We start from the raw sequence: 27,416 nt of genomic DNA on the forward strand, positions 1-27,416 counted from the left end.
TGTTGCTTTGATATCGTTTTTTCTACACTCCAATTAAAAATGATCGGCTGCAACATTGCACATGAACATAATGTAATTTTCTCTGTAAGATCTGGAATAAAAATAAGTCATAAAAACCACTATGGCTTGTAGGCAAATGAAAATAGGAGGCTGTAACACTGGAAAGCATCTTAATCGGTGTTGTTATGCACTACGATACATCTGTCTGCTTCAAATAGCAGCACATACACACTATAGAGAGAATTACATCAGTTAACTCTTCCACCTGCATCAAGATGAGCTGATTGAAAGCTACTGTTAGTGATGGTGTTTATTTGCATTTGTTTATATTACAAAACAACTCTATACAAATCTATAGGGATTTTGACCAGTCATTATTAAGTTTTAAGTGGATTTCCACAGTTTTCCGTCACAGCAACCATTACAAGAATTGATTAAAGAGTAGAGAAGTTACATAATCAATGAGCACCATAAACCCACCCACTGATCCATGTGTACTCTGTTGTTTTATCAGCCATGACTGGGGGATGGGGGGGGGGGGGGGGTGACTTAAGATAGATATGGGCAATTATGCACACTTCCTACACCTCTGGTCCTATCACAATAACCTGAATGCTTTGTTTCACACAGAACTACAATCAGTCACTGAACCCTTAAAACAGACAACGTGCACCGGGAGACTCTTTAACACCCTGTCAGGAGCATGATGGCTTAAGGTTGTTGTTCAATTGTATGTGCCTTGAATTGGTAGAATTTAAAGCTTGTGGTAAGCCTATACTTTCTACTTTAAAAGAAATCATGATCAAAGCTGTCATTTATGTGTTAATATGTTCTCAAAGCATTTGAAGGAGTTAATTATACTCAGTCAGTCTCTGGTGAAACTTCCTGATGTAAAACAAACGAACAACCTGGAAATGTAGCTGTATGTGTGTGTGTGTGTGTGTGTGTGTTTGTGTGTGTGTGTGTGTGTGTACAGACAGCTGTGTCTGCAGACCCCAATTTCAACCCTACGGCCAAAGCAGCTGTTTGTCCAAGAGAGAGGGAGGAAGTTGCTGCTGGAAACAGATGTTCCTTGCGTGTGCGTGTGTGAGTGAATGTGTGTGTGTGTGTGTGAGTGAATGTGTTTGAATGTGTGTGTGTGAATGTTTGTGTGTGTGTGTGTGTGTGTGTGTGTGTGTGTGTGTGTGTGTGTGTGTGTGTGTGTTTGTGCGCTTGCATGTGTGTGAAGTGTGCCAGTGAGGGCATAAAGTGTCTGGGTGAGCATCAGGGCAAACTCTGTCTGGCTGTCCCTCTGGTCCACATACGACCCAGTCAGATGTTGACGGTGGCTCCCGACTGTTTAAACCTGTGTGGGTCTGGGTATGTTACTGAGCTCAGTGCACTGAGTGTAGTCCGCTTTTTAGCCCAAAATCTAGAACATGTTTTCAGGTGAATACTGTATGCACTTTAATCTGAGCTTATTTTACATTAGAAAAGAGAAACTTTATGTATTAAGTACCCTTAAAAGGTTCTAAATCCCCCAGTCTTTTAGACAGCAGGGCCAAAAGTTGCCTCCCAAATATTTTTTACAATTTTCTACATTGGTCCAGATGTCTCTTTCTTTCAGGACTCTATACTTACACAAATGAGAAAAAATATTGTATAATTAAGAGACATTTGGCATGATCAAACAAAATGCCATTGAGGTAGGCAACAGTCTTGGGTGAACAGCACTAAATACAAGTGTAAGCGACCACTAAGATGCACTGTGAGCCAAACCACTTGCTGAGGAGGTCTGGGACGAATCTGCACATATCTGTTTTTGTAGTGTAAACGCTAATACATCCTGATGGGTCCCTGGCAAGGACGTAACAGGAAAATATGTCATCAATGTAGGAAGTGGTGGTGGTTTTGGTAAAAGTGGGACAACGGTTGAAAGAATGTAGAGGAGCACAGATATATAAGGTTGGAGTAATTAGCTATTTAGTACTAACAACAAATCTGGGGCTTGTCTGACTGACATCATAACTGTGCTCGGGGCCGTTTGACCTTCTTGTGGAAGTGATGTAGGCAGAAACAAAATCTGGACCCAAGTGGTCAGCTCGAGACCGCTCGAGACACATAACAATTAGAGGTGTGAATATCAATGTGTCCTCAGCTGTCCACTTGTGATCAGATCACTTGAGATTCATATTAATGACAGGTGTTAACAAGGTCACTTCAAAACTAAATCTGACTTTAAAAACTAACTTTTGACAAAACCACAAGACAGACATTGGCAATGAAACTTCACAATGTCAAGATAAAGTTTCTTCAAACTTTATTTTTTATCCTTAAATCTATTTTCAGGAGACGTTAATGATACAATTTATGGAAGATGTGACATTTGACATTGGACTTGTTTCTTGTCAGATTTAAGCTGAAACAATCTTAATAAAAAACCTGAGCATGAAGTTTAAAACATGTTAGATAATTTAATGGTGCTTGACAAGATAATTCATTTTCAATCATTCTAAAATAAGACCACAAATGACTTTGTTAAACTGCCCTTTCTGCAGCGTAGGACTTGGAAAAGGATCAGAAACATCTCATAGTATTTAAAAAGTAGGAGAACACCGTTATGAACGTCTCACCTCGGGGATGGGATCCGACAGGAGGGTGTAGAGCTTCTCGTGGGCGCTGTCCCGGACTCCACACCAGCGTGCCGGGTCGAAGTTCTGCCAGATGCGGCCCAGGCAGATAGCCACCCACTGGCGGAGCAGAGGGTGGGGGTCTGACAGCTGCTCCAGGCAGTTGGCTATTAGGTTGCCCTGCAGACAGGCCTCCTGGTAAAGGGGAGGAGGGTGAGAGGAGAGTGAGGAAGATGATGTAGAAGGATGATGTGAGAGATGTTCACAAGTGGACTTTTAGGTGTAAATGGGGGGATACCCATGGAAGATTTTAAGGACGTTGTAAGAGTTAAAGGGTCATTTTTGTTGAGACTTTGTCCTGATGTCTACAGCAGACACTGAACATGAAACTGAGGCACCAGTGACCTGTAAGTATGTATTTCATTAAATAACAATATCTGCATCATATATGATTCAAACCCTCCTGAGCAGCACAGAGGCTCCCAGCTTGGAGCAGTGCAGTAATTCATTAGCCAGTTAATCACTGCTAACCTGTAACCTCACACTGTTTGACGGACAAAAGGATTATGAGCTTTGCGTATTCCTTTGAGCCCCTTCAGCCCTTTTCAAACCTGTCTCTATTTTGTGAACAAAAAAGTAATTGGTCCATCAAGGTTTGAGCCGTCTAGAGTAAGATGGAAAAAGCTGGTATCAAAATCTTCACAATCCCCTTTTTTTGTTTTTTTTGTTTGATTTAGTCTTTGCAGAGCATTGATAAGCACTCTCTCCTTTCTTGTTTTGTGCCGCCTTTGTGGTTCTTCTTTTCATGAACTATCACCGGTGCAGCACTTTAATGGACTGTGTACGGGGTTAGCTGTGCCTTAATGTACATTTCCATAGCATTACAACTATAGGCTCATGTCATATTTCTCACTATCCTGCTCTTTTGTTTCTATTTTTCTCTTTTACCTCCAATCATTTCTACTTTGCCATGTTTTTTTTTGTTTCGGTGTTAATTAAACTCAACACTTCCTGCGCATGTTTCAAAAGTCTATGTCCTTTGAACCAGGCTTTTACTGTGAAGAATCTTGAGCTTTTTTCTACTTTGCTGAATTTTTGACATTAAGGTACCGTTGAGAAAGAGCACCATTTCCTGTACAGATGTTTCACAATGAAAAACACTTTTACGCTGTGTTTTTTTGCAGTGCACTCTTTGTGCACAATTTTTTTTCTTTTCCTGGCAGGCTTTTAATTTTATTAGCAGGAAGTATTAAGGTTCAATGACAGTAATCAAGCAAATCAAGTTGAACACATTGGAAATAACTATTGAACAAAAATCAGTATTTCTATTGAAAAGAGAAACAAAATGATGATGACGAGTGTAACATGGCTCCATTGTTACACGATTAAACTAATGGAGTGGGAACTTAAACATGAATATATGAAGACAACAAGTAAACATGGAAGAAGTGTTAAGTTTGCATTTCTTCCATGCAGTAGTAGCGAAATTAAATGGGAGCAGATTCTTGAATTATGGTTATAAACTATTTAAACCGAGGAAGTAAAGAAGAAAGACAGTCAGGCTCGCTCTGCAGTTGGTTTAAATAAAAGCATTATAGTAAATATGTAACTTTTGTGTGACAAAAAAACTCACTGATCACATTTATCAATGATCTCAGAAGCTCAAAAAACGTTCAAAAAACACAGTATACCCACATGAACCAACATAAAGACCTGTTTAGAGTGTTGAGAATCCCCTTTTTGTCTCTCTTGTAGATTGAGGCATCACACAAACAAATCTTATATCAGCAGCGACACAATGTGCCCCGTCTCCTCAACGCCCCCCCAACTCGACTCTCTTCATGTGCTTCAGATCTCTCTTTGCTTCGTTTTTGCCTCTGATCTGATTGCACCTCCCAGCTGAACCCCGCCAGCGGAGAATATTAAGACTCCGGCGCTCGGTGACATGTTCGCAACAGCAACACCGCAGTAATGAGCGTTGTTGTTGAAAGTAAAAGATAAATCGTTGAGATGTGAAGCAGGCAGAGAGGCTCTCAGTAATGTTGGGAGATCATCTATTATTTACAGGCCTATGGGGGAGAGAGAGGTGGGGGCATTAAGTACATAGGGATATGGAAGAAGAATGGGTGTTTCGGAGCCAATAGAGCTTTTTCTGATTTGTCACATTTATATAATGTTGAGAATGGGAGGAAAAGTAGTGTGAGCAGGTAAACTCACTAGAGAAAATGAATGAGTCAAATAACATTCACAACTAGACGGAAAATAACTGCAGAGAGAAGAAGACAGCAGGCAAAAAAGGAGTGATAGTGGAATATTTCTTTGCGGAAGAGTGTGTCAGTGAGTGTGTTTGTGTGTGTTTGTACTCCATGAAATGACGAGCTACATCATCCCGGCATTGCACTGCTTGAATGTTTGATCAGCGTCAGACACAAAAGGCTTCTGGGATTGAAAACCGGAGGCAAGGAGCAGGCCAAAGTGACACTTGAGGTGATGGAGTGTCACCGTGGAGATGGCTGGGACGGAGATGGAGATTATAGAGGTGACGGTCGGTGACAAAACTGTCACATAACCAATATCTTCCAGAAATACACAATGGGCGATATAGTAATCTCTCAAAGTGACGGCTAGCCCCCTAAAGAACCCTGCAGTGGTCTTGGTGAGTGAAGTAAATTAATGGTTTGGTGTGTTTTCCCTTCGGGACCCCCATGAGCAAACAGAAATCATTGACTGTATATAAATATGGACGATGTGTCTCCACTTCTTACTGCTATGTAAAAGGGAAGCCGAAATAGCTTGTTTCTGGGAGTGGCCATCTTGCTTGTGCGATGTCATTTGGAGCCAGAGTCTGTACAGTTGAGTCACAGCCGCCCTGCAACCTGACGGAGGTTTGAGAGCGGCTGTCAGAGCTGTCAATCATGACTTCACACCCCCAAATAACTCATTCAAAACAAACTTATCAGAAAAATAAACAAAAACAGATAAATACAAACCAACTTAGGTGTTTCACCTGAGGTCTCGATAGGTTTGTACTTTTCTCCCCGTGTGCCCTACGCTCTATATAACCATGTACTTTTATTATTGATGTTGTAGTAATTTTTTATCATCATTTATGTTTTCTTATTCTTCAGTTTGTTTTTCCTCTGTGTGACGCACATTGGATCAACTGCATTGTGTTTAAAGTGCTATATAAATAAAGTTGAAGTTGAAAAATGAGCACTTTGAAAAACAACACGATAAAATGAACTAAAATGACAGAAACCATGTTTGGGAACAATTTATTTGACGTTTATTTTGTAGTTTGGCTCATGTCTCATTGGCTAACGTGGACAGGGTTGGACTAATGAGCTATACTGCAGCCAGCCACCAGGTGGCAATCGACAGGTTTTGGCTTCACTTTTGAGGAGCTGTCATGACATCCATTTTCATAAACACACACATTCTGTATCCGTACACACACTCCTACCTGTCCTGTGTTGTAGCTGTTGACAATGACAGCTAATATGAAGACAGCCATGGTTCGATGCTCAGCCTGTAACACAGTTTTTCAACATTGTCAGCTTCTTTTTATTGAAACCTTAAAAGTGACACATTTTACTCTGTAGCACTGATGATCTGCTGCAGGCTTGTGCTGACCTTTACAACTCCTCTCAGCAAAGTGATAAGTTAAGCATCAATATCAAGAGAAAAATCAATTATATATACCTTTACATTGTATTTAAAGTCCTACATGGGTCACTTTGTTCACAACTGTGTCAACATGATGATAATACTCACTGGCATATAATTGTCGGCCAACACTGACAGGAAGTACTTGTGACCGTTGTCTTTCACTAAGTCTGCTTGACACGACTGCGGAGATATGAGAGAGAGAGAGAAAAAGTAGAAAGGGAGGGAAGGAAGGGGTTAATTGTGCAGATGTTGCTAAAGGTCGCTTTCCACTCATTCAACATTCACATTCAGTCCTGTGACAGGGACATTTTTTCCATTTCACATTCATCTGCTGAAATGGGGAAAGTTTCTCTGTGCTCACTTTAAATCCCAACTTGAGGCTTGTATCTATGAGTATTATGGGTGACATCACAACTGGTTTGGAGCCAACTGTGGTCCAGTATGCAACTTACACAAGTCTGATGTGTAAACGTGAAGCCTCCAGTGAACAAACACTGAGAATAGACAGTAGGAGACTTCTTCAGTCCAGTAGTTAAACTTTTGAAATGAAACACATTCGCATAGATTCTGTGGGTTTTTTTTCCGGAACTGTAGCCTTGAGACAACTGGCAGCATTACATCATGCACAAATCAAGACTTGCACAGATTAAACTCAGCAGTAGAAGCTACCAGTGGCTGCTTTACTGAGAGCTCATCCCTTCCGTCAGCTATTACGAAAAGCAGGCAGAATTCAAATAATTTAACCTGTGATGACGACAATCGGGGTTTAAAAAGAGAGGGGGCAGCATGATTTTTTAAGTGTGTGAGTGTTTTATATAACTTACACTGTCCACAGCCAGGATTTTGGCCCAGATAAAAACCAGCAGTGGCCGCAGCTCTCTGGCTGAGCTCTGAAGCAGCTTCAACACGTAGGGGAAGATCCCTACAGAGAGGGCCTGGAAACACACACACAAACAGGGCTGGTGTTTACAGAGAGTTAGATATTGCTGTTATGAGCCAGGTCTCACTGATCATCAACACATAAACGTGGTCTGAAATGTAAACATGTACACAAGAATGAATGTAGCTGAGTAGAGGCTGGGAGACTTATTGGAAACAGAGTCTGAATTTTGACTGTTAATCAGATGAGCTCGCCTTTAGGAGTAAACACTGCGCTGTTAATTAGGAGTGTGAGTGACAGTATGAGGCAGCCGGTGTCGAATTAATTAAACTACATAATATCTTTAAAACTGTGTATCTTCCAGGTAATGAAAAGAAGTGAAAATGGGAATTACTGTATACTGTCTTTCTAGGTTAGCAGCTACAGTAAATCTAGCACTTTACTGTGTGTTTACAAATAAGGATGATAAAGGTGCAATTTGGTGCTTATCAAACACACCTGTCCATGCTCACATGGTCCTGATAGGAGGCCTAACCAGCCAAAATCATTAAAGATCACCTGTGTGGGTTTACTATGGGTGTACAGGTCCTAATAACGTACATACAGGAAGGAATTTGCTGCTTAAACACCAACTTATTTAAGAATATAATTTGTGATTCCTGTTTATTATAAGAATTTGGGTAATTTCTGGAGACTTGAATACAGTTTTTTACTCTTTGTCTTTTATATTTTTATATATATATGTTTGGGCATTTTATGACTTTATTAGATAGTGAGAGAGGTGACATGAAGTGAGGGGAGAGAGAGAAACAGGGAATGACAGGCAACAAAGGTCAGCTGCTGGAATCAAACTGTATACAACTCTTAAAACTGTATTAAAGTTGGAGCGCCCTGGTAGTCTACTGGTTAAGTTAAGTTTTTTCAGACAGCGTATTCATGCAGTATGACTTTTTCAATAAAGACATTTTGGCATGTCGCAGTGGGAAAAACTGAATTGGCTGAATGGCTGAATTCCATTTAGCTGCTTCAGTTTCAGGGTCCTGCTGTTGTGCATGTTGGCTCACTGTCACACTGTCATAACTTATTGGGACACTTGAACAGAACAGAGTCATCATTTTCTATTGTTTTTCTATAACAAATTGGTAAAAAAACAGTTTACCACTTACCTGTAGTTGTATCTAGTTTGCCAATATTTTGATAGAGTTTGTCCCATGCTCATTGAAAACTTATTTTAAAAACTCAAAAGTCATATAAAACTGTTCACAGTTGAGGTGTGTCCAAAAATAATGAGCAATAGAATACTGTTTTTGGACAAACTAGTTGCTGTTAGGGCTGCAGTCGTGGAAAACGATTATTTTCATAATCAATTCATCTCTTCATTATTTTATTGATTGCTTGGTCAATAAAATGTCAGAAAATGGTTAAAGATGTTTATCACTGTTTCCCAAAGTCCAAGAAGACGTCTTCAAATGTCTCATTTGTCCACAACCCAAACATATTCAGCTTATTGTCACTGTGGTAGAGCAGCTTAATATTCTCAGACAATATTCACATTCAAGAGGTTTAAATCAGACAATTTGGACCTTTTATTCTTTAATAATAATTTTTAAAAAATGACTCAAAACGATTATCAAAATAGCTGCTGAATAATTTAATAGTTAGAAACCTCCCTTCACTTCTGAGGTGAAGGCAGAAATGTTGCTGAAAGATATCTTGAAACCTCCGCTCATAAAAGTTAAACTATCAGCAGGGCTAAACTCACTTTGACACCACTTATAAGATTACTTTATCAACCAATGTCGCTGCTGCTCGCTGTAAATATGATCCAGCTGCAGAAGAGAATATTAAGCCACGGCAGTGAGTGTCTGAGTCACAGTATCCTCACATTGATCTGCTTTTTAAACAGTGTTATTGCACCATTAAATCATCATATCATCAGACAGGGACAGTGGATGTAGAGCTCTACGCACCAGACTGACGGCCCATGGTCCTAGGTCCAGAAACCGTCCGAGGAGGTCAAGAGCACGTAGCCGATGCACCTGACTCAGTAGAACCTGATAGAGAGCAGAGGTCAGAGGTCAACTGTGCGTTCGCCTGAGATTAAAGGAGGAGGAGGAAGAGGAAGAGGAAGGACAGCGGGAGGAAGCTGAGTTGCTGGAGTGAAACAGATGGCTCTCCCACCACTACTGCTCTTGTTTACTGTGGGTGTGTATGTGTGTGTGTGTGTGTGTGTGTGTGTGTGTGTGTGTGTGTGTGTGTGTGTGTGTTTGTGTGTGTGTGTGTGCGTGGGCGGGGGGGTTGACTGGGTGTGTCCTCTTGGCTGCCATTTCTCGTAGTTACTTCCTGAGATACTACAAATGTACGCAATGTAAGAGCGATGCCAAACGGAATCGTCAAGAAGCAACTTTTGGCCCAAACTATTTTAAGGATGCATATGGTACTACTAAAAATGTGTGTGTGTGTGTGTGTGTAGCTTATGCAGCATTAGCCAGAGTGTAGCACAGAGCCTGCGTGAAGGCTGGACACCGGTCCATCCCCATGTGACTGTCCCACAGTGTGTGTGGGAACAAGCATATGGAGGAACACAGGTTTACACACACGCACGCACACACATTTCGAACACCAACATGTAATGTATTATTAGCGTCCTCTGTGACTTCAATCTGTTGAGCGTGACCACACAAACAGAAGGAGGCCGGGGAAAGACCGGTCTAGGGTTACCTTTATCTCCAAGAACAGCGTGGGAACACGGATGTGGATATGTGTGTGTGTGCGTGCGCGTGTGTCTACAGGAATAAGAAAAGGCAAGAAGAAAGAATCAAACCTAAACCTCTCCCAATCCAAGCTTCAAAAAGAGGTCTTTTCCTCCCTTTTTCTTTTACATGACTCATCTTTTAAAACCTCTATCACACACACACACACACTTTATCCTCCTGATTTGAATAACACATTAACACACATGTCATTTTGTCATAGCCGGGCTAAGCGTACAATCCCTAATGCAGCTTTATTAAAATGCGTGTGCGTGCATATTTGTCTCCCTTCCTTCATTTGTGTAACACCTTGACTCCAATCTCATTTGGCGCCATGAGTAAGCACTTCCTATCATCATGTTGTGTGTGTGTGCACGCTGCGAGACACACGCTATCATGTTACCATCACGACTTAATCACTACGCCAAACGTATGCCAAACGTGTGTGTGTGAACGTATGTGTGAACGTGCATGCGCTGCTGTTAGCGTAACATCACAATTTAGAGATGCTGTAATCTCTTTGTAAAAATCTGTTAATCCTTCCTTGGGTAAAACGGCTGTTGTCAAGACAACGCAGCGCCGTATCTCTCTGTCCTGAGCTCTGTTGCCCTGCCTTTGCTCATTTAATTAAAGAGCATTATTGATGGATTAATCTCCGTTGCCTGTTTCTTGTCGCTTTTTGCATCTTTCAAAAAGGGAGCCAGATTATATTTTGGCATCGAAATGTTAAATCCTCTGAGAATACAGCGCTCTTTAAAGTTCATTCTTATGCAACCGTGTGCTTAAAAAGAGGGAGAAAACCAGTTTGTGTCCGTCCGTTACGTCAGAGCGCTTGAAAGTAGCCTTGAGATTACTTTTAGCCCCTTTGGCGTAAAGCTGCATAATGTTGCGTAATCTTAAAGGCGGCTGCTGCTTTACTTCCTTTCTCCTTCCTCGTGTCCACATCACACACACACGCAGGTACACATACATGCCTTCACACACCATCACTATCCAGCTCTCCTCCATCACTCTTCCTTTTCCTCAGCTTTTAACAGGTCCCCACAGAGCCGCTCGTACGGATGGGGCTGCGGCTCGCGGAGCGCTGACTCAGCGTTAAATTACCATTCAGCACGGACAGCGGTGCACCGTTACTACGCCGTGATATAATACAGCATCACAACTGTACAACCCCGCAGGGTGGTGGAGGTGGAGGTGCGGGGAGAAGACAAAGAGGGAAAGGGAGGGGAGGAGGGGGAGACATTAGACTGCTATAGCTCAACAGCTGATGCACCCTTTTGACAGGATTTTCCCCCCAATTAAAGCATCCCAAACAAATGTAACACTGCTACAGGGAACACAGCAGACCCTGTTCTCGTCACAGGCTTTGTTAAAAGGGCTGTAAGGAAGGACATTTGTGTGTTTTTTTGCAGCACATATCATGCCAGGGTGGAGACTTGAAGAGATGTGTGGTAATAGTGTGAAAAGCACTGCTGTAATAGTATTTCTATTTCCATCTATGCTAATAAAGAACTCCTGCCAGCTGATGTGAGGGTTCAATCACGAAGGAAAGAGGTTGCTCGTGTGTAATGGAGGACATGTAATTAGCAACATCTCTGTTTGCCACCGTTGTTTATGTGACACGTGAAGCTCAAACTCCTGCTGTTCGAGAGTTGAAGTGAGCTGGAAAATAAAGATGTAAAAAAAGGAAAAATATGCCTGTTTAGTTCTCTGACAAGCCGCATGAATTATTAAAACCTATTTTTGAACTTTAATGTTTATCATGACTTCATTAATGACCGCTGTGAGCAGGAGGGTCCCTGTGAATCCCCTTAATAGATTTTCTCATCAACATTAATTAGGGCCATAGTTAGCACAGTTCAGAAAACACTGTTTAAAAAGGAACTTCCTGTTTGCTGTAGTGAATGTCAAGTTTTTTGTCAGATGTTCATGCTGTACACAATGTTGAGAAGGTTCCTTTGGAAATGTAATAGGTTACAGATTACTAGTTACCCTATTTAAAATGTAATAAGTGATGTAACTATTTCAATTACTTCATCAAAGTTATGTAACTTATTACATTTTATTACTTTTTGATGACTTTTTACATTTTCTAACCAATGTTTTCAGCTGTTAGGGTAAGTGTTCCCATTAAGCACCAACATCTAAGGTCAGCTGTTTTTCATGGATACTGACATGATTTATAAGGGAGTTTTAACTCTCATTTGAAAATGTATTCATTAGTTCATGTAGATTTTGGAATATAAAATAAAGATATGTTATGAAAGAAGTCAAAAGTATAGCATGGGCTTAATTGGTACTGTGACACCATTTAAGGCCATGTGTGCTTCAATTATTATAATTAAGTAAGTTACATGTAACTAGTTACTCCCCAACTCTGTGTACACATTTGAGATGAAGTATAGTAAATAATTAACATATAGTAAATAATTAAATAAATGAATGAAAACACACTTAGAGTATATTTTGACATAATAATCTCCATTAAACATGTTATACTTCTTTGTGTGTAAGAGAATACAATGACTAATTCATACCAGTGCTCTTAGAAGTCAGAATAAGTTGCATTCTTTATTTGATTTGTGTGAGATGGTGTACGATATTAAACATAAATGTTACCTCGTGTTGCTGTAGTTTTTACTTTAATGTGACATCATTTCATTTAGACTCCAGCGGTGTTGAGAGTGTTGTGGAAATGTTAGTAGGTCAAAGGCTGCCGTTGTGACTTTTACAGAAATGTGAGTGGGGAAGCATTAGACCAAGCAGGAAAAAAAACTGCCTGCATATATAAATAATGTATATGTATGAAAGCAGTGTGATGGAGAGACTGCTTTACACTGTGCAGGTGTTCCTCCACATGTTGACTTTAGTCATCATTTTTCTTTATAGGGTTTTTGCACACAACAATGTATTGGAGCTTGGAGACATGTGTGTGTGTGTGTGTGTGTGTGTGTGTGTGTGTGTGTGTGTGTGTGTGTGTGTGTGTGTGTGTGTGTGTGTGTGTGTGTGTGTGTATACCTGCAGTACAATAGGGAGCTGCTCAGGAGGGTTTCTGTTCTCCACACCCATCGTCAACCACACCTGAAATGCCGTCAGCTGCTCTGCGAAGAAAGGACTGTGCTGTGGACAGAAAGAACACACACACACACACACACAGTTTATCACCGTTTTAAAGTCACACGCACACTCATTTTCTCTCTCTCACACACACACACAATGAGCCAGTCTGCAGTGTGTAGCCTATCATTTCATTAAAAAGCCCTGACACAATGAGCTCAGAAGTGACACTGCACTGCGGTAACGACATAAATCCTGATCTGTCATGGTCAGCCAGTCCCCCCCCCCCCACACACACACACACACACACACACCCACACACACACACACCTGCCCCCCTCTCCTACAATGACAGTTCGCCTGATTGATTGGCTGCTGGCTGCCGAGTTTTTGATCACGTGGAGCGTTAATATCTCAACGGGAATTATAATAGCGGTGTGTAGACGCTTGATGGATGTAGCGAGAGGGAAATATCAACGCTTCGTGGCTGGACGGCTAAATTAATTTGTGCATAATCAAAGCTTAATAACTCTATACACACACCACTCGTATCATTACTGATACATGAATAAAAAGTATTGTAGTGTGTGGTGAGTAGAAGCAGAGTCTATAAGCTCTGCTTCTACTCACCACACACACAGCCTTCCTATTCAGTGGAGAGAAAAAGCAAAAATCTTCTGCTTCAAAATCATTAATTTGATTTATTTTGACGATTAAAATGTTGATTATTCTGCAGCAGGAATCCAAAGAGTAGACAGTAAAACTGATATTGACATGCACATTTTTTATTCAGTCCTAAATTCAGTTGTGACAAGAGTAAGAAAAAAAATAGCTGAAGTGCATCTGAGAAAGAATTAAAGGCTCTTCAAAGAAGGAGCAAGACAGAGAAGGAAGATCTCCTTTAGTAGTCCTCAGAGGCTCAATTACGGTGCTGGTAATTTTTTTTCTTTTCTTTTTTTTTTCTCAGCCTGAGCGGATGAGAAAGAGTAGGAGTGAGAATGGGGGGGGAACTGCTCCCGGGAGAGTGATGTAGAAGATGCCCACCTCTGAGTGCCAGGTGGACAAGAGAAACAGCCTGGAGAAAAAGTGCTAACATCGGGGAAAGCCGCGCCACTCCCTCCCTCCCTCTTTCCCTTCTCTTCAAGACTTATGTTCCCTGATTAGTTAGCATTACAAAGCACATGTTGTGGCTTTCTGCTCTTACACACAAACACACACACACACACACACACACACAGAAATGCCTCGTGCTGACCCAGATATCTTAATTTATCATCAGTCCTATCATCTCTCTCTCACAGCGTGTTTCCATCACACTCAGCATCTCCATCACAGCTCCTGCCATGTCAGTAAATATAACCATAAACACACCACTGGTTCAAAGTGCAAGGCCCGTGGTTTCAGCGACTTTTTTATTTCTTTTTTTTCTTTGACACTCGCACTTGAATTATCAAACCTGACGTTTTACAATGTTATCTGCTGAGACTGAGTGAGAGTGAGAGTGAGAGTGAGAGTGAGAGTGTGTGTGTGTGTGTGTGTGTGTGTTTGGGAGATTAATTGAGATGCTGTAGATGTTGGTAGTGGAGAAGTTGCAGCGCAAACAAGAACTGTTTGAGGTTTTACGGGCATCAGTTGTGGACAGATTCAAGATAAAAAGCCATCCGTCAAACCATCCATCATCCGGTAACCACTAAACCTACACACACACATATATACACACACGCGCACACACAATGCTTACTTGCAATAAACACAAAGTGATTTCAAGTGAAGCTATAGAGGCATCACTGCTTACTCTGAAGGCGGTGCCCTCCTCGATGATGGTAGGCAACTGAGAGAGGCAGATGTCCACAGCCAGGTCCCACGCTTGCCTGGAGAGAGGTGACACATGCGCACAAACACACACCGCATTACAATTATGGCATTTATTACAAGGGAGGGTGCAGATTTGTTTCCGTTTATTTCAATCTCTTGTTTTTGTGAGCTGAAGCCAACGGAAGCAAACGCAGCACACACACACTTGGCATTTTCCTTTTCACCTCACCACTCCAATTTCTCCTCATCTAACTCATTCTCTCCTCTGCACTCCTTCTTGTGCATATACATCTCTTTTTTTTTTTATTCCCAGCCCTAGGTCCTAGAGAGGGCAGCATGGAGCCTTTAATCCCTTTCTAAACACCAGCTTTCTCTCATGGTCATCATATCTAATTCATGCGGTTATGTAACTCGCATCAAACCTTATGGCAGCTTCTCTCGCTCTTTTTCTGTCTGTCTCTCTTTCCTCTCGCTTTTACGGCTTCTTTTTCTTGCGGCAAATTGAGCTTGTGGCCTCGGTGGGGCTTTTTCCTCTCAGTTTGAACGAGTTAGGGTTGAGTCATGTTCCCAGTCAATGCGCTGCGTTGTAATGTGATGCTGAATGACTGACACAGAGTTCACTCGGTCTGAGACTCATTCAGCTGCTTAAACGGCTTCCCCTATTAGCTGTGAGCAGTGTAACAGTTACACTCTTTGACACAACGGTGTTAAAGATACAGTTGATCCACTGTTGCCATGTATGTGCAACATGCAAACACACACTACAGTGTGTGGTTATAAAAGTATTTATTTAGGAAACTGGGAGCTGAATTCTGGCAGGTGGTTCATCTGCTCCACCTTATTTTGTTTTAAAAGTCACAGAAGGAACAGTAATTTATTCTAGGATTCAAGTCAGATGGTACAAGTTCCTGCTAAATAGCATAATTTATAAATTCAGCTGCCACCATGGAAGGGAAATAATTTACCCTCCGAGTAAAAGTGTCAACAGTGCAAAACAGACATTTTTGCATTATATTAAGAACAGGTGCTACTTTGCAGGAGTTTACTGCCAGAAAAAGTTCTTACTTGAAAGAAATTTGACTTTTATCTGTTCAAATGAATTACAAGCTCTTTGCTGCACCAAAAATAATTAAACAGGAAGAAATTAAAACTTTTAGTTAGCACCTCCAGTTGCATTTAGCAAACAACGACGATACTATGTATATCTATAAAGACACATACACATTATACCTATATATATATATATATATATATATATATATATATATATATACTTTACATGTGTATATACATAGCACTCTTTCTAAGCTTTTTTTACGAGAACAAGGTTAAGATCAATATCTATCTCCTACTGAGCTTGAATCAGAACATGGTTAGCTAAAGTAGCTTAGTATAAAGACTGGAAATGAGGCAACAGCTAGCCTGAACTCTCCAAAGCTAGAAAATGTGTCCATTAAAACCTCTAAAGCTAAAGCCTCTAACTGAAAGCTGACTAAAGCTGCCACAAAAGTTTATTTTAGAAAACTTTTAGAGAGGGAAAGCTACATGCTAAAACCAAATTAGCTGCTTTTCACTAGGAAACCGTTTCTACATAACCCCAAAAAGCTATTGTCCCCCTATCTGTTTGTGTAAGCATTTAAAGATGATACAATGAGTTCATTAAGAAAGCTAATTAGTAAGCTTTAAAGATGTCGGTAGGTGTTACTTTTCATTTTTGGAGAGGACTATGCTAGCTATACCCCCTGCTTCCAGTCTGTATGCTAAGCTAAGCTAAGCTAAGCTAAGCTAAGCTAAGCACATTCAGACTACAGCTCCATCTTTAACATGCCTAGATGAAAGTCACATCAGTGTACATCTCACTCACAGAAAATAATTGTATTTCCCCAAAATATTGAATTATTCATTGAAGCCTAAAGGCAAAGTATTTAACTTGTTGACAGACATGCCAGTTTATTTCACATTTACTGCATGGTTCCTGCTGTATGGTTGAAAAATAACTCTAACCTTACTGAAAACTACATATTGGTTGTTAATAGAGGAAAACATCATGTATAGATTTTATCCAGCAACCTTTTCATGCCTATGAAATAGTGATGCTTTCATTTTTGGTGTTGAAAGCATACTTATTGATGAATCATTAAATGTAGATCTGTTTAAGAGCAAATATTTTTGTCTCACTAAATTTGTATCATACTGGATTTTTAAAGCACTTCAAGGTATCGACACTGAAACACATTGAAAGATGGATATTTTAAATGTCAAATTTTGGAGTATTTTGTGAAGCAAATAAACTTAATGTTCCTTGTGATAAGACAAACTGGTTGGCATGAAAAAGAGTCAAAGGAAAAATAAGTACATTTCAGTGTAAAAACCTTTCCTTCAACAAGAAATAATTCAAAATGTATTTATCTAGGTTTCATAACTTGAAGTACTGGGATTTGAATCTGTGTAGAAATATTGCCAACAAATATCCATCCCCGCTGGTGTTTATGTAATCCAACTGTGAGGAAGCAGGCCGACAGAGCGGTCTAATCAGCATCGACGCACTCACAGGGTGGAGGCCGCAGCACCGTTTGAGATGACAGCATTAACTTGGATGATGCCTGTCAATATGAATGAGTAACACATCACCAAAATCTGTGTGTGTGTGTGTGTATGGTGCGTGAGATGAGGGGACAGTCGACAACAGAGGAGTGTAGGGGACCAGTTGGCGGCTGACTAAGCTCTTTTTCCTGTTGCCCGCAGAGTGGTGCAGAGACACACACACACACGCAAACACACATTAAAGTAGACACATTTGCACACACTCACATACACACACCCGCACTGAAACTGCCCACAAGGGAGTAATCAGCCTTGGGGTTTATCTGCTCTCCCCAATTCAGCTCCATCTGAATAACAATTGCTGTTTGCATTTGGCCACCGACATCGATCATTGAGCCCCCAAAATTACTTAACCCCCCCTTCTTCCTCCTCCTTCTCATCTATACTGATCCCAACTTTTATTTTTCTACTCACCTTTTATCTCTGGTAATTTCATTTTTTATTGTTCTTTCAGTCTTGTTTCCTGCAACTCTTAAAGCACCACTCTGTCGTTATCCTGTCCTCCTTAATACTGCATGTGCTGCTGTGAAACAAAGTGCAACTCCCAATTTCTTTGGCGGTAAACAGAGCAATATTACCCACAATCTAAAATAATGGGTCTGTAGGAACGAGAGAGAGGGCGAGCGAGGGAGAGAGAAGAAAAGGAGCAAGGAGCAGTATTCTTTACAATAAGCAATGCCAGGGTGTTACACAACAAGTCGCTCCTCGAGGCAGAAAAAGAGTGAGAGTTGTTTTGTTTTTTTCCAACACGAGCCAGATAATGAGTGGGAGAGCAGAGGGAGGCATTTATAGAAGACCAAGAAGAGAAACAATACATAGTGGGAGATGTGTTTGTGTAACTAAAGGGAGATAGATGACTGGATAATATTTCTTACACAGTGTGGAGGAGCAAGTTAAGTCAATTTACAACAGGGAGGATTTTCAGCACCTCTATTTATGTGTGTGTGTGTGTGTGTGTGTGTGTGTGTGTGTGTGTGTGTGTGTGTGTGTGTGTGTGTGTGTGTGTGTGTGTGTGTGTGTGTGTGTGTGTTACATGTAATGAGAATACAAGGGAGACAAATAAGTTAAATTGGGGAAAATGACTTCTGGCTCACGTCTCAACTGTGAACACAAAAGAGACAAAACCCTCTAACTCGTCGTACTTTTGTGCTGTTTAATTATTTCATATAAATGTGTTTTCATTGGACTGGTATAGGCTCTGTTTTGTGGTGCTCTTTGCTTTTAACCTAACCCTGTCAGAGATGTTCAACACGTCCCGCAAAGTCTTTTAATATCCTACAGTAAAGAGTAGCCAGCTCGCCGCTTTAAATCAAAAGGCAGAGATATTCGGCTGCGGGTTACATGTGTGGGCGACTGAAGATGCAGCTATGCTTTTACTCCATATACAGTACAACCTGTCCTGTCTGTCTGCATCACATTCAGGTCGACTGAGGCTGCCGTCAGGGAACAGACGGCTTTATGTGCCCCCGTTATGAGGCAGGGGGGGCAAGGCTGGCAACGGTTAATGCAGTCATACAGAAATAACTGAGAAACGTAATTACACAAATGATACTTTGCATGAGTGAGATGTATACATATGCTGGAGGGCAGACGCAAATACAAACACCTACATGTTTTGGCTTACACTTCCTCAACATTTATTTTGAGAAGTTGTGAGTGATTAAAGCATTTCATTTAACTTTGCTGTTTTCTGTTAAATGCGGCTTAAATGGTGAGGAAACTGACTCATGCTTTTTTTTCTTCCTTTTTTTTATTTTTTTACATGATTCGATCTGTTTTTTGAATGCTGTTATGCCTCCATCGGGATGCTTCTTTACTTTCTCACTGGGAATTTTGTAGAAATGTTAAATATATAATTTGCGTCTGTGCATTCAGTAAAAAGACAAATTCAGTGTTTAGCTTATCCTAGCTTAAATGCTGCTAGCAGGGAAAGGCTAACCTCCACAAAAATAGGGAAAACTGCACCTTTAGAGAGTTACAAATTTGTATTTTTTTTGTGATGTTGTAAATTGTTAGTTAGCAAATATCCACCAACATATCCAATCACCTGGGTTATGTGGTTAACAAAAACAGCTGTTCTTGGTCAGTGATTAGCTATAGTGAGCTAGCTTCAGTAAGGTAGCTTCTCGTTACTGTTGTTCTCTATTTAAATTAGTGTATAAAACCACAAGATACAACTTGTGAAAGTATGAAAGCAAACATCGTAGTTTAACTGCTGCTAGCGGGGAAAGGCTAACCTCCACAAAAAGAGGAAAACTGCACCTTTAGAGAGCTACAAATTTGTATTGTATTTTTTTGTCATGTTGTAAATTGTTAGTTAGCAAATAGCCACAAACACATCCAAGAATAACCTGGGTTTTGTTGCGAGGCAGTTCAATTTTGCATGTGGTGAGCTAAAACAGCTGTTGTTGGTCAGTAATTAGCTATAGTGAGCTAGCTTCAGTAAGCTAGCTTCTCATTACTTTTCTCTAAACTAGTATATAAAACCCCAAGATACCAACTTGTGCTAGTATGAAAACAAAGAAGTATACTTCAGAAAGTGTAACAACATTATTTTACACTCTGTAAAGTTTCTAGAAGAGTATCTAGCACTGCTGGAATGATCTCACTGTGAGATATTACACGTGGTAAAGAAAAATGACAAAACCCAACAAAATGACCAGAAAAACACAAAGTACATTGCTAATGGCTGTTTTTTTTTTTTTTTTTTACAATAGTAAAGTATTTTCATTCAATGGGCAAGCTCATTTACTTTTAGGTAAATGAGGCCCAAGGCAGATTTACAGTTTGTGAGTAAGTGACCAGATTGATAGTATTTTCATCTCTCTGTGGCTTTTTAAAAGTAAGCACTTACAATCATTAAATATGCACAACATACCATAAAAGAGAGCACTCTTGTCTAATCAAAGTATATATCTGTAAGAAAGTCTATTCGTTTAACTGCAAAGTGAGTGTGATCAAATACAAAAACTCTTCCTCTTGCCTTCTGCTCAGCAAAGCAAAGGACATCTGTGTATCTGCATGCATGAAAGCGAGCCCTGAGCCCCCTTTTTGTGTGTATGTGTGTGTGTGTGTGTCTTACCACATGGCGTGCATGTATGTAGGGGGCAGACGTGGACTGCTGACCGGTGTGCAGTTGTATGACCTCATTATCCTCTCCGCTAACAGGAAATTGCGGAACAAGCTGGCCACCAGCAGGTCCTGACGAAACAACTTCTGGAACAAATCTACAAGACGGAGACGGAATAGAAATGACCCGTCACGTCAGAGACAGAAAAGGGGCAGCGGATGAATAAATTAACACAAAGATGGGATCACAAGTGAAGAAAAAATGGGGGCACTGAATGAGTGAATTAAAAAAAAAAGAAACTCTAGATCAGTGGCCAAAACAGTGTTTGCATGTGTGTATGCTTACAGAATATAGAGGACAGTGATATGCAGATTAAAGCGATGGGTTGCAGTCACATATTCATCAGCTCATTAATGTATTCACTAATTCACTTTAATGGGGCCAGGCCAATCCCATGCCAATCTCTGGTTTATGATTATGATTGCTCTGTTTGTGTGTGAGAGAAAGTGTGTGCGTGTTTCTGCCAGGGATATTTTATGATACATAGTGTCTGACAACTCCTGTGCCAGCTGTTAGTGTTCAGCTGTTTAAATGTTGAAGTGTTTGTGCTAGTGTGCTAAAGTGTGAGACGACTGTGTGTGTGTGCGTGTGTGTGCGTGTGTGTGTGTGTGTGTGTGTGTGTGTGTGTGTGTGTGTGAGAGAGATTTGGATTAGGTGTGCAGTGCCTTCATTACAGGGATTCTCTCTGATGTGGGCTGCTTCATTAACAGCAGAGCCCTGTGGGTTTAAAAGGCTTTGGCAGCCATCAGCATTGTCACATTGCTATTCTAGCTGGGATACGGTGTGTGTCTCAGGGGAGTCTGAGTGTGCCTATATATGTGTGTGTGTGTGTATGAGAGTGTGTGTGTGGCGCATACTAGAGACAGGTGACCAATAACAGGAGCTGTGTGTGCTGCATTCAAAAGGTAAATACATGTCAAAAATGATAAGTGTGTGTGTGTATTCTCATCTGGCCAAGATGAGTGTGTGGGTAATAGTTTGTGGCAGCGTGTGCTTGCTTAATATGTGCGTGCATGTGTGTGTTGTCACCATACTGTGCAGAGTAATGCTCGAGTGTATCTGTATGTATACTTGCCAAATTATGGTTAAAAGGATATCCCCAATTACTGTGCTCGATACTCTAAACACAATTCATCTCCATTTGAGGAGCAAACCTGCACTTACTGCACTTCTGACATTTCATATATAAACATCTATACTGTTTTCAACCACTGGGGATGTTCTTTAAGTTTTAGTATTGCTGATGCTTCAATAAAGTGCTGTTTTTTTATTATTAGATGCCAAGATTTGGGCTCCCAGTGGGCATGATCATTGTCACATTCAAATAAGGATTTTTTAGTAGCATCACCGTGCTCCTACATCTCAGTAATTAACTTGAGGAGTACACTGTTATCATAACCAACCAATGAAAACAGAACTACATTGGACATGCTCAAAGTTAATAAAGTGTGGAGTTATATTGGTCCTGTAATATTGGTAACTACAGAGAATAAAATGGAGCTGATTTGGTGTGTGTGTGTTTGCTTGCTTGTGTAAAGCCTGACCTCTGGGCAGCACATTCCAGGCGATGGTGTCAGTGATGGCGGTGAAGATCCAGTTGAGCTCTCCGAGGGGAGTGCGCCTGTCGTTGAGCCTGCCAGGGATCCTGTACCACACACACAAAAACACACAACACAGATGGCACCGTGTCAGCCGTGCTCACTGTATGTCGCGCAAGTTGAGTCAGAGCACAAAGTGGCAACTGCTCGGTACTATCATCACAACACATCTGAAGACATTTACATTTACAGCCTCTTAGGCTCTTATACACAGAGACTCACAATGAGTTCAAGTACAGTCTGAATATTCATGTGCACTTTTACATTCCTGTGTGTGTGTGTGTGTGTGTACTGTGTGAGTTACTGTAGGCCGTGAGCTAAGACGCTGAAGCTGTAGATACAAGCAGAGAAAACTGTTGTACTGCTTAGATTATATGAGAGATTTACATATACCGTAGTGGTGTTTCAGGTGATGTAATGTAACAGCAGAAAGGAATACATTTGTGTAGTGATTCGGCCTGGACGAGGGTCATTTCAGCAGTCTTTATCTGCAGGGTTTTCTCACATGTATCTGATTACTGAGGAGGCTAACTGCAGCAGCTCAACTGGAGACCACTTCCACTATCTCCATGAGAAATATGAAACATGAGGGGAGAAAGCGAAAGCCTGACAGTCTTTTTGTCAGTACTTTCTCCTGTTCCCCTGATGAACGATAATGTTAATTGTCGAATTTTGACCTTTAAGGTATTTTAATCTTTTCTTTTTAATTGCTGGTTTAGTTTGTTGTCCAAAGAACAGGAATCAACATATCTTTAAACATGCCAAAATGATCAAATATCAACAAGGTGAAAGAGACTGTCAGTTTACTCTTAGTGAAATAAATAAATAAAAACAAGCTGCTATTGTGGCTAATAGCGGCATGATCATACATGTGTACACTTTGTCTTTTAACGAAGCCAAGAAACAACTGTGTAAATGGGCGACTAATGATACAACTCAGACGGTACAGTACAGTAGGAGCTTGAGGCTAAAGACAAGAACACCTAAACATGTTTGATTATTCAGTTTCACATTGTACATAATGTACCAGACTGACCAACACCTCTGGCAAAACAAGCACTTCAGTCAACAATGTCTTTCTATTTTCAACATTTTCTTTTCTTTAATAAATAATAGAGAGTGGCGACAGATAGGAAACGTATGAGGGGAGAAAGGGGATGAATTTATTTATTTATTAAATATGTACTAATAGCACACTAAAGTCTATTATATGTGATTCTAGTACATTATGATGATTATAACTTCTTTTATAACTTCTTTTAAGGATAAACATTTCTTGAGGAACATCATTACTGAGTCTAAGATTCAGCAGTCGTCCATTGAAATCACAAGTAGGGAAGCATCTTTTCTTAGTCTTGGCCAACCTGTGTCACACTCCTTTGAAGTAGCTCACAGCAGGAGCAGCTCGCACTTGCTAAAAGTATCTCTTCTGACATCTTGTATGTTGCAAATGGAGAAAACCAACTTCTGCCCTTTAACAGGCGGTTTCGAGTGCTTCAATTTAAATGCAAAAGTCTGAAGAAGTCTTTTATATATCAGTTTATCCCGTTTGTAATCTGTCTGTAAACCTCTTAAGCAGAACCGCCTGAGGATGCTAAATGAATTTCATCTATCATAGTCTTAAGTGGGTATCACTACACTACAGTATCCACAGAGCTGTGTATCTGTAACGCACAGAGGAAATTGAGGCATGTAAACCGATGCATGATACATCCATTTTCACAGAAACTCCTCTGCTTATAGTCTGGCACTCGAAATAGGAGGAGAGTGATTCTATGACTGGAGAGTGGGAGCACCATGGAAATGAGAGTGGGGAAATCTCTCTCTCAGACGGTGTGACAATAATCACTGTAGCAAATCTGAGAAAATTACCTTTACCACACCTAGCAGTCTGCGTTTTAATGAACACTGTGTAAAGCAGTTTAGAGGAGACGGGGAATGAGGGCAAACACTATCCGGCTCACAGATATTACACTTAATGTGAGCATGTGAGTCATTTGTGTCTGAGGGAAGAAAAAAAAAGAAGAGAGGAATAAGCTTTAACTTAATGGGAAAAAATGTAGAGAAGAGTCAAGATAAATGAGATAAATCACTGCTACACACCTTTGAAACTTTGAAGCATTACAGCTAAAAATGCTACATTCAGGTAAGAGTATATTTCACTGTCAGGGAGCAGTTCCTGTGTTTACTTCATAGTTAGAGACTTAGAACAGTGTGAGCCTGTCAGTGGCAAAAACAAGCCTTTTTATTTCACGTACTTTGAATGAAACAATTGCCCCCGAGGATTACATTGCAGCCCCTTTTGCAGATGCTGGCTGAACTCACTCAATACTGGAATAATTGCAAAAATGTGTGTCCACTTTAGTCACTTAGACCCAAATAGACCAGGTTGATCCAGTGTCGAGGTTGAAAACTATTATTTCCCTTTAAGGTATTAGAATCTGTATTGAGATGGAAAAAGTTGTATATTTGATTTTGATTATCGCAGTATATTATCATTATATGATGAATATTATTATATCACACAAAAGACAAGGGCAGCTGTGGTTGAAGTTTATTTCAAAAGTTTGTTATCTTGGGGTAACTAAGTCATTTTCACCCGGTAACAGGGACATGTTCTCATTATCTCTAGAAAAGAAACAGGGCATAATGAGATAATAAACTCATTATTGACATCTCTTTTTGAAGCTGATGTCCAGTGGTCGTCATGGTTTCAGTGCATAATGATAAGCAATTGTATAAGGAATCATAAAGATCCACTCAGACTCAGCACTCTGTATGTTTTAAACAACTTGAGATAAAACTGTGTCAACCTGAACAAAAGTGCCAGTTTTTCTGTGATAAACATGGTGGGATGACACACTCAGTGATAATATTCACATTATAAATCCTCCTCAGTAGCACATTGTTTCATGTGTGCCTCATGATATAATCATCTTGCTATCTCAAGACGGCAGTTTTTGTTTCACTGAGATAGTCATCTCATTATCTCAAAGGTTAATTAATGAGATAATTAACTCTTTATCACAAGAAAACAACTCTGCTGTCTTGAGCTAACAAGTTAATTAATGGGGACCTGTTATGCTTTTCCTTATTTTCAGTTATGAATAAAGTTACGGTGTCAGATGTTCATATTAAACGTGACCAAAGTGTCAAGTGATAAGATTAAAGTAGGTAGAAGTAATTCCTGTGAGCAAAAAGCATCTGATTCAGACACTTGGTTTCCAATGTTTTTTTCTACTTTCAGCCTGAGCTGATGTCAGCTGGTGACGGATTCCTTTATATTTTATATTACATTATGGCATTTTTCATTGTTTTGGGAGTAGACCAGTCGAACCATGGCTTGAGTCGTCCTGGCACACTAAGTGTTTTTCCATTACACAACACAACCAAGTAAAATACATAGTTTACTGGTTGGAGATGTGCTGGTCTATACAGCTCTTCATCAAACATCACCATCACTGTGATTGTTTCTGCTTGTACTATTCCTCTTGCATTATTTCTAACTGATCCAGTGATAAAAAAGAGCTCCAAATATCCCCATATGTTGAATGTGAGCCATACAAAGCTACTCCAGTGGAGTCCAAAAATTAGCATAATAGGCCCTCTTTAACTTGTGATGTCATGATAACAGGATATGAAAGCATAACTAATCAAAACCACCCTGCCATGACCATGCTCTCATCTTCAGATAGAAGTATGCAATATAGTTAACATTATCTGACAATAAATGACACTTTATAATAAAGCATAACTTACTCAGTGCTAATCAATCTAAAGAAACCTTTAGGATACATTCATAATGTCTAATCACCACCAAAGTCTGGCTGCTGGCTTGTAAAGTCAATCAGAATCCAATAAAATGACTTATAACTCCACAAAGAGCATCTGAACCTTTCCTGACCTAAACCTCCCGTATTCACCTCTAAGTGACAAATAATGGCAGCTGTGAAGCTTCTGGCAGGTACAAGCTTACTGTATCACCATTGGGGGCCAGCAAGCTCCCCAGCACTTTGAGTGCTTGCCAGAGGTGTTTGGCATGTCAGCACAAAGGATGAACACTCAAGCAGTTCATATCCTTTCTCAGTATCCAGTGTAATGTATTTGAGGAGGGGAAAAAGACAGTGTTTTGTTGGCTGGATGGACAGATAGAAGGATGAAGCATTGAACAGGCTGAAGAAATGCCCTCAGGAGTGTCATTGATCAAAACACTCCTGTTACTTGTTTATTCTGTGCTGTATTGTCCAGTTTATTCACATGCTAGTAATCCTCTTATTTATTTTCTATTCAGTAAAGCATCTTGTTATTTGAGGAGTGCTATGCTACGAGTAGTCTATTAGGAACTAAAATTGTGAATCTAAGAAGCACAAATACATACATTTTTAGTTTGCTGGACAGATTGTGAAATTTGCTCAAACTTCAGAAAAAAATGTACATATTGGGCCATATTCAACCTAAGATTTTGTTAAAAAACATGTATTCATGGGTTAAGGTGCTGAAACACACAGAATTGGATTTGGCTGGAGTCCTTTGTTGCATGTTGATTCTTATCCTTCTCTTCTCTCCTTTTCTGTCATTTCTCTATTTTCAATTATTTACTAAGGGCATAAAATATGTCTCAGTGTTTCCAACTGCTAAAGAACAATTTACAACACTCTACCTCAAATTTTATAAAAACAGAAGCTGCCTCAGTATTTTATTATAAAAGCTGCTTTATGATCTACTAACAATGTCTTTTATTTTGCTGATGGCAGGTCTTGGGTGTCTGCTTCTATCTAATTTATATTGTGAGTGTTAGCGCTGAAGACAATTTTCTACATGAAATATGGCAGAAAGTCAGTGCTGCAGGTGAGCTGGTTTCTCTGTGTGTAAGGCATTCAACAGGTAGGTGTGTATGACTTCATTATAACCACAGCCGGGGGACAAGTCTTGATTTAGAGGTTAATAATTTATTTCACTTATTCTGAACAATAGCTGTTATATGTGGCCTAATGCACAACCTGGAGCATGTGTGTGTACAAGATACTAGATGTGACTGCAGCAAAGGGCCACATCCCCACTGACGTATTGGGAATTTGGCCCCTCTGACATTTCTGTGGAGCATGAAGTGTATCCTCACGGGATCAATAAAGTTTCTCCACAGTATTATTAATGCAGAGGGTTCTTCAATAATGGAGCCAAACTACAGAGACCCTTCCTCCCCCAGGTGACTGGAACACAGCTGGTTTTCAGACACTGAGGACTCAGAGGGAGGCTGTGAGTAGGGATCAACCCACGACACTTGTGTCAGCCCCCGTGTAA

The 27,416-nt window shown here is 40.3% G+C and overlaps 1 protein-coding gene across 4 annotated transcripts in view; it reads right to left on the bottom strand.

Moving 5' to 3' along the window:
• Nucleotides 1-27,416, bottom strand: part of rptor (regulatory associated protein of MTOR, complex 1) — a 172,657-nt gene that overhangs the window by 53,912 nt on the left and 91,329 nt on the right. For all 4 annotated transcript variants that reach the window (XM_062440710.1, XM_062440702.1, XM_062440694.1 and 1 more), the window contains 9 exons: nucleotides 22,062-22,162; nucleotides 20,470-20,614; nucleotides 14,764-14,839; nucleotides 12,930-13,031; nucleotides 9,129-9,212; nucleotides 7,103-7,213; nucleotides 6,384-6,458; nucleotides 6,073-6,138; nucleotides 2,613-2,804 (listed from right to left, as the gene is read on the bottom strand). In XM_062440710.1, coding sequence (XP_062296694.1) covers nucleotides 2,613-2,804; nucleotides 6,073-6,138; nucleotides 6,384-6,458; nucleotides 7,103-7,213; nucleotides 9,129-9,212; nucleotides 12,930-13,031; nucleotides 14,764-14,839; nucleotides 20,470-20,614; nucleotides 22,062-22,162 — 952 coding nt within the window. The remainder of the gene's footprint in view (nucleotides 1-2,612; nucleotides 2,805-6,072; nucleotides 6,139-6,383; nucleotides 6,459-7,102; nucleotides 7,214-9,128; nucleotides 9,213-12,929; nucleotides 13,032-14,763; nucleotides 14,840-20,469; nucleotides 20,615-22,061; nucleotides 22,163-27,416) is intronic.

This window comes from Scomber scombrus, chromosome 2 (genome assembly GCF_963691925.1).
Source record: "Scomber scombrus chromosome 2, fScoSco1.1, whole genome shotgun sequence".
Classification (NCBI taxonomy): Eukaryota; Metazoa; Chordata; class Actinopteri; order Scombriformes; family Scombridae; genus Scomber; species Scomber scombrus.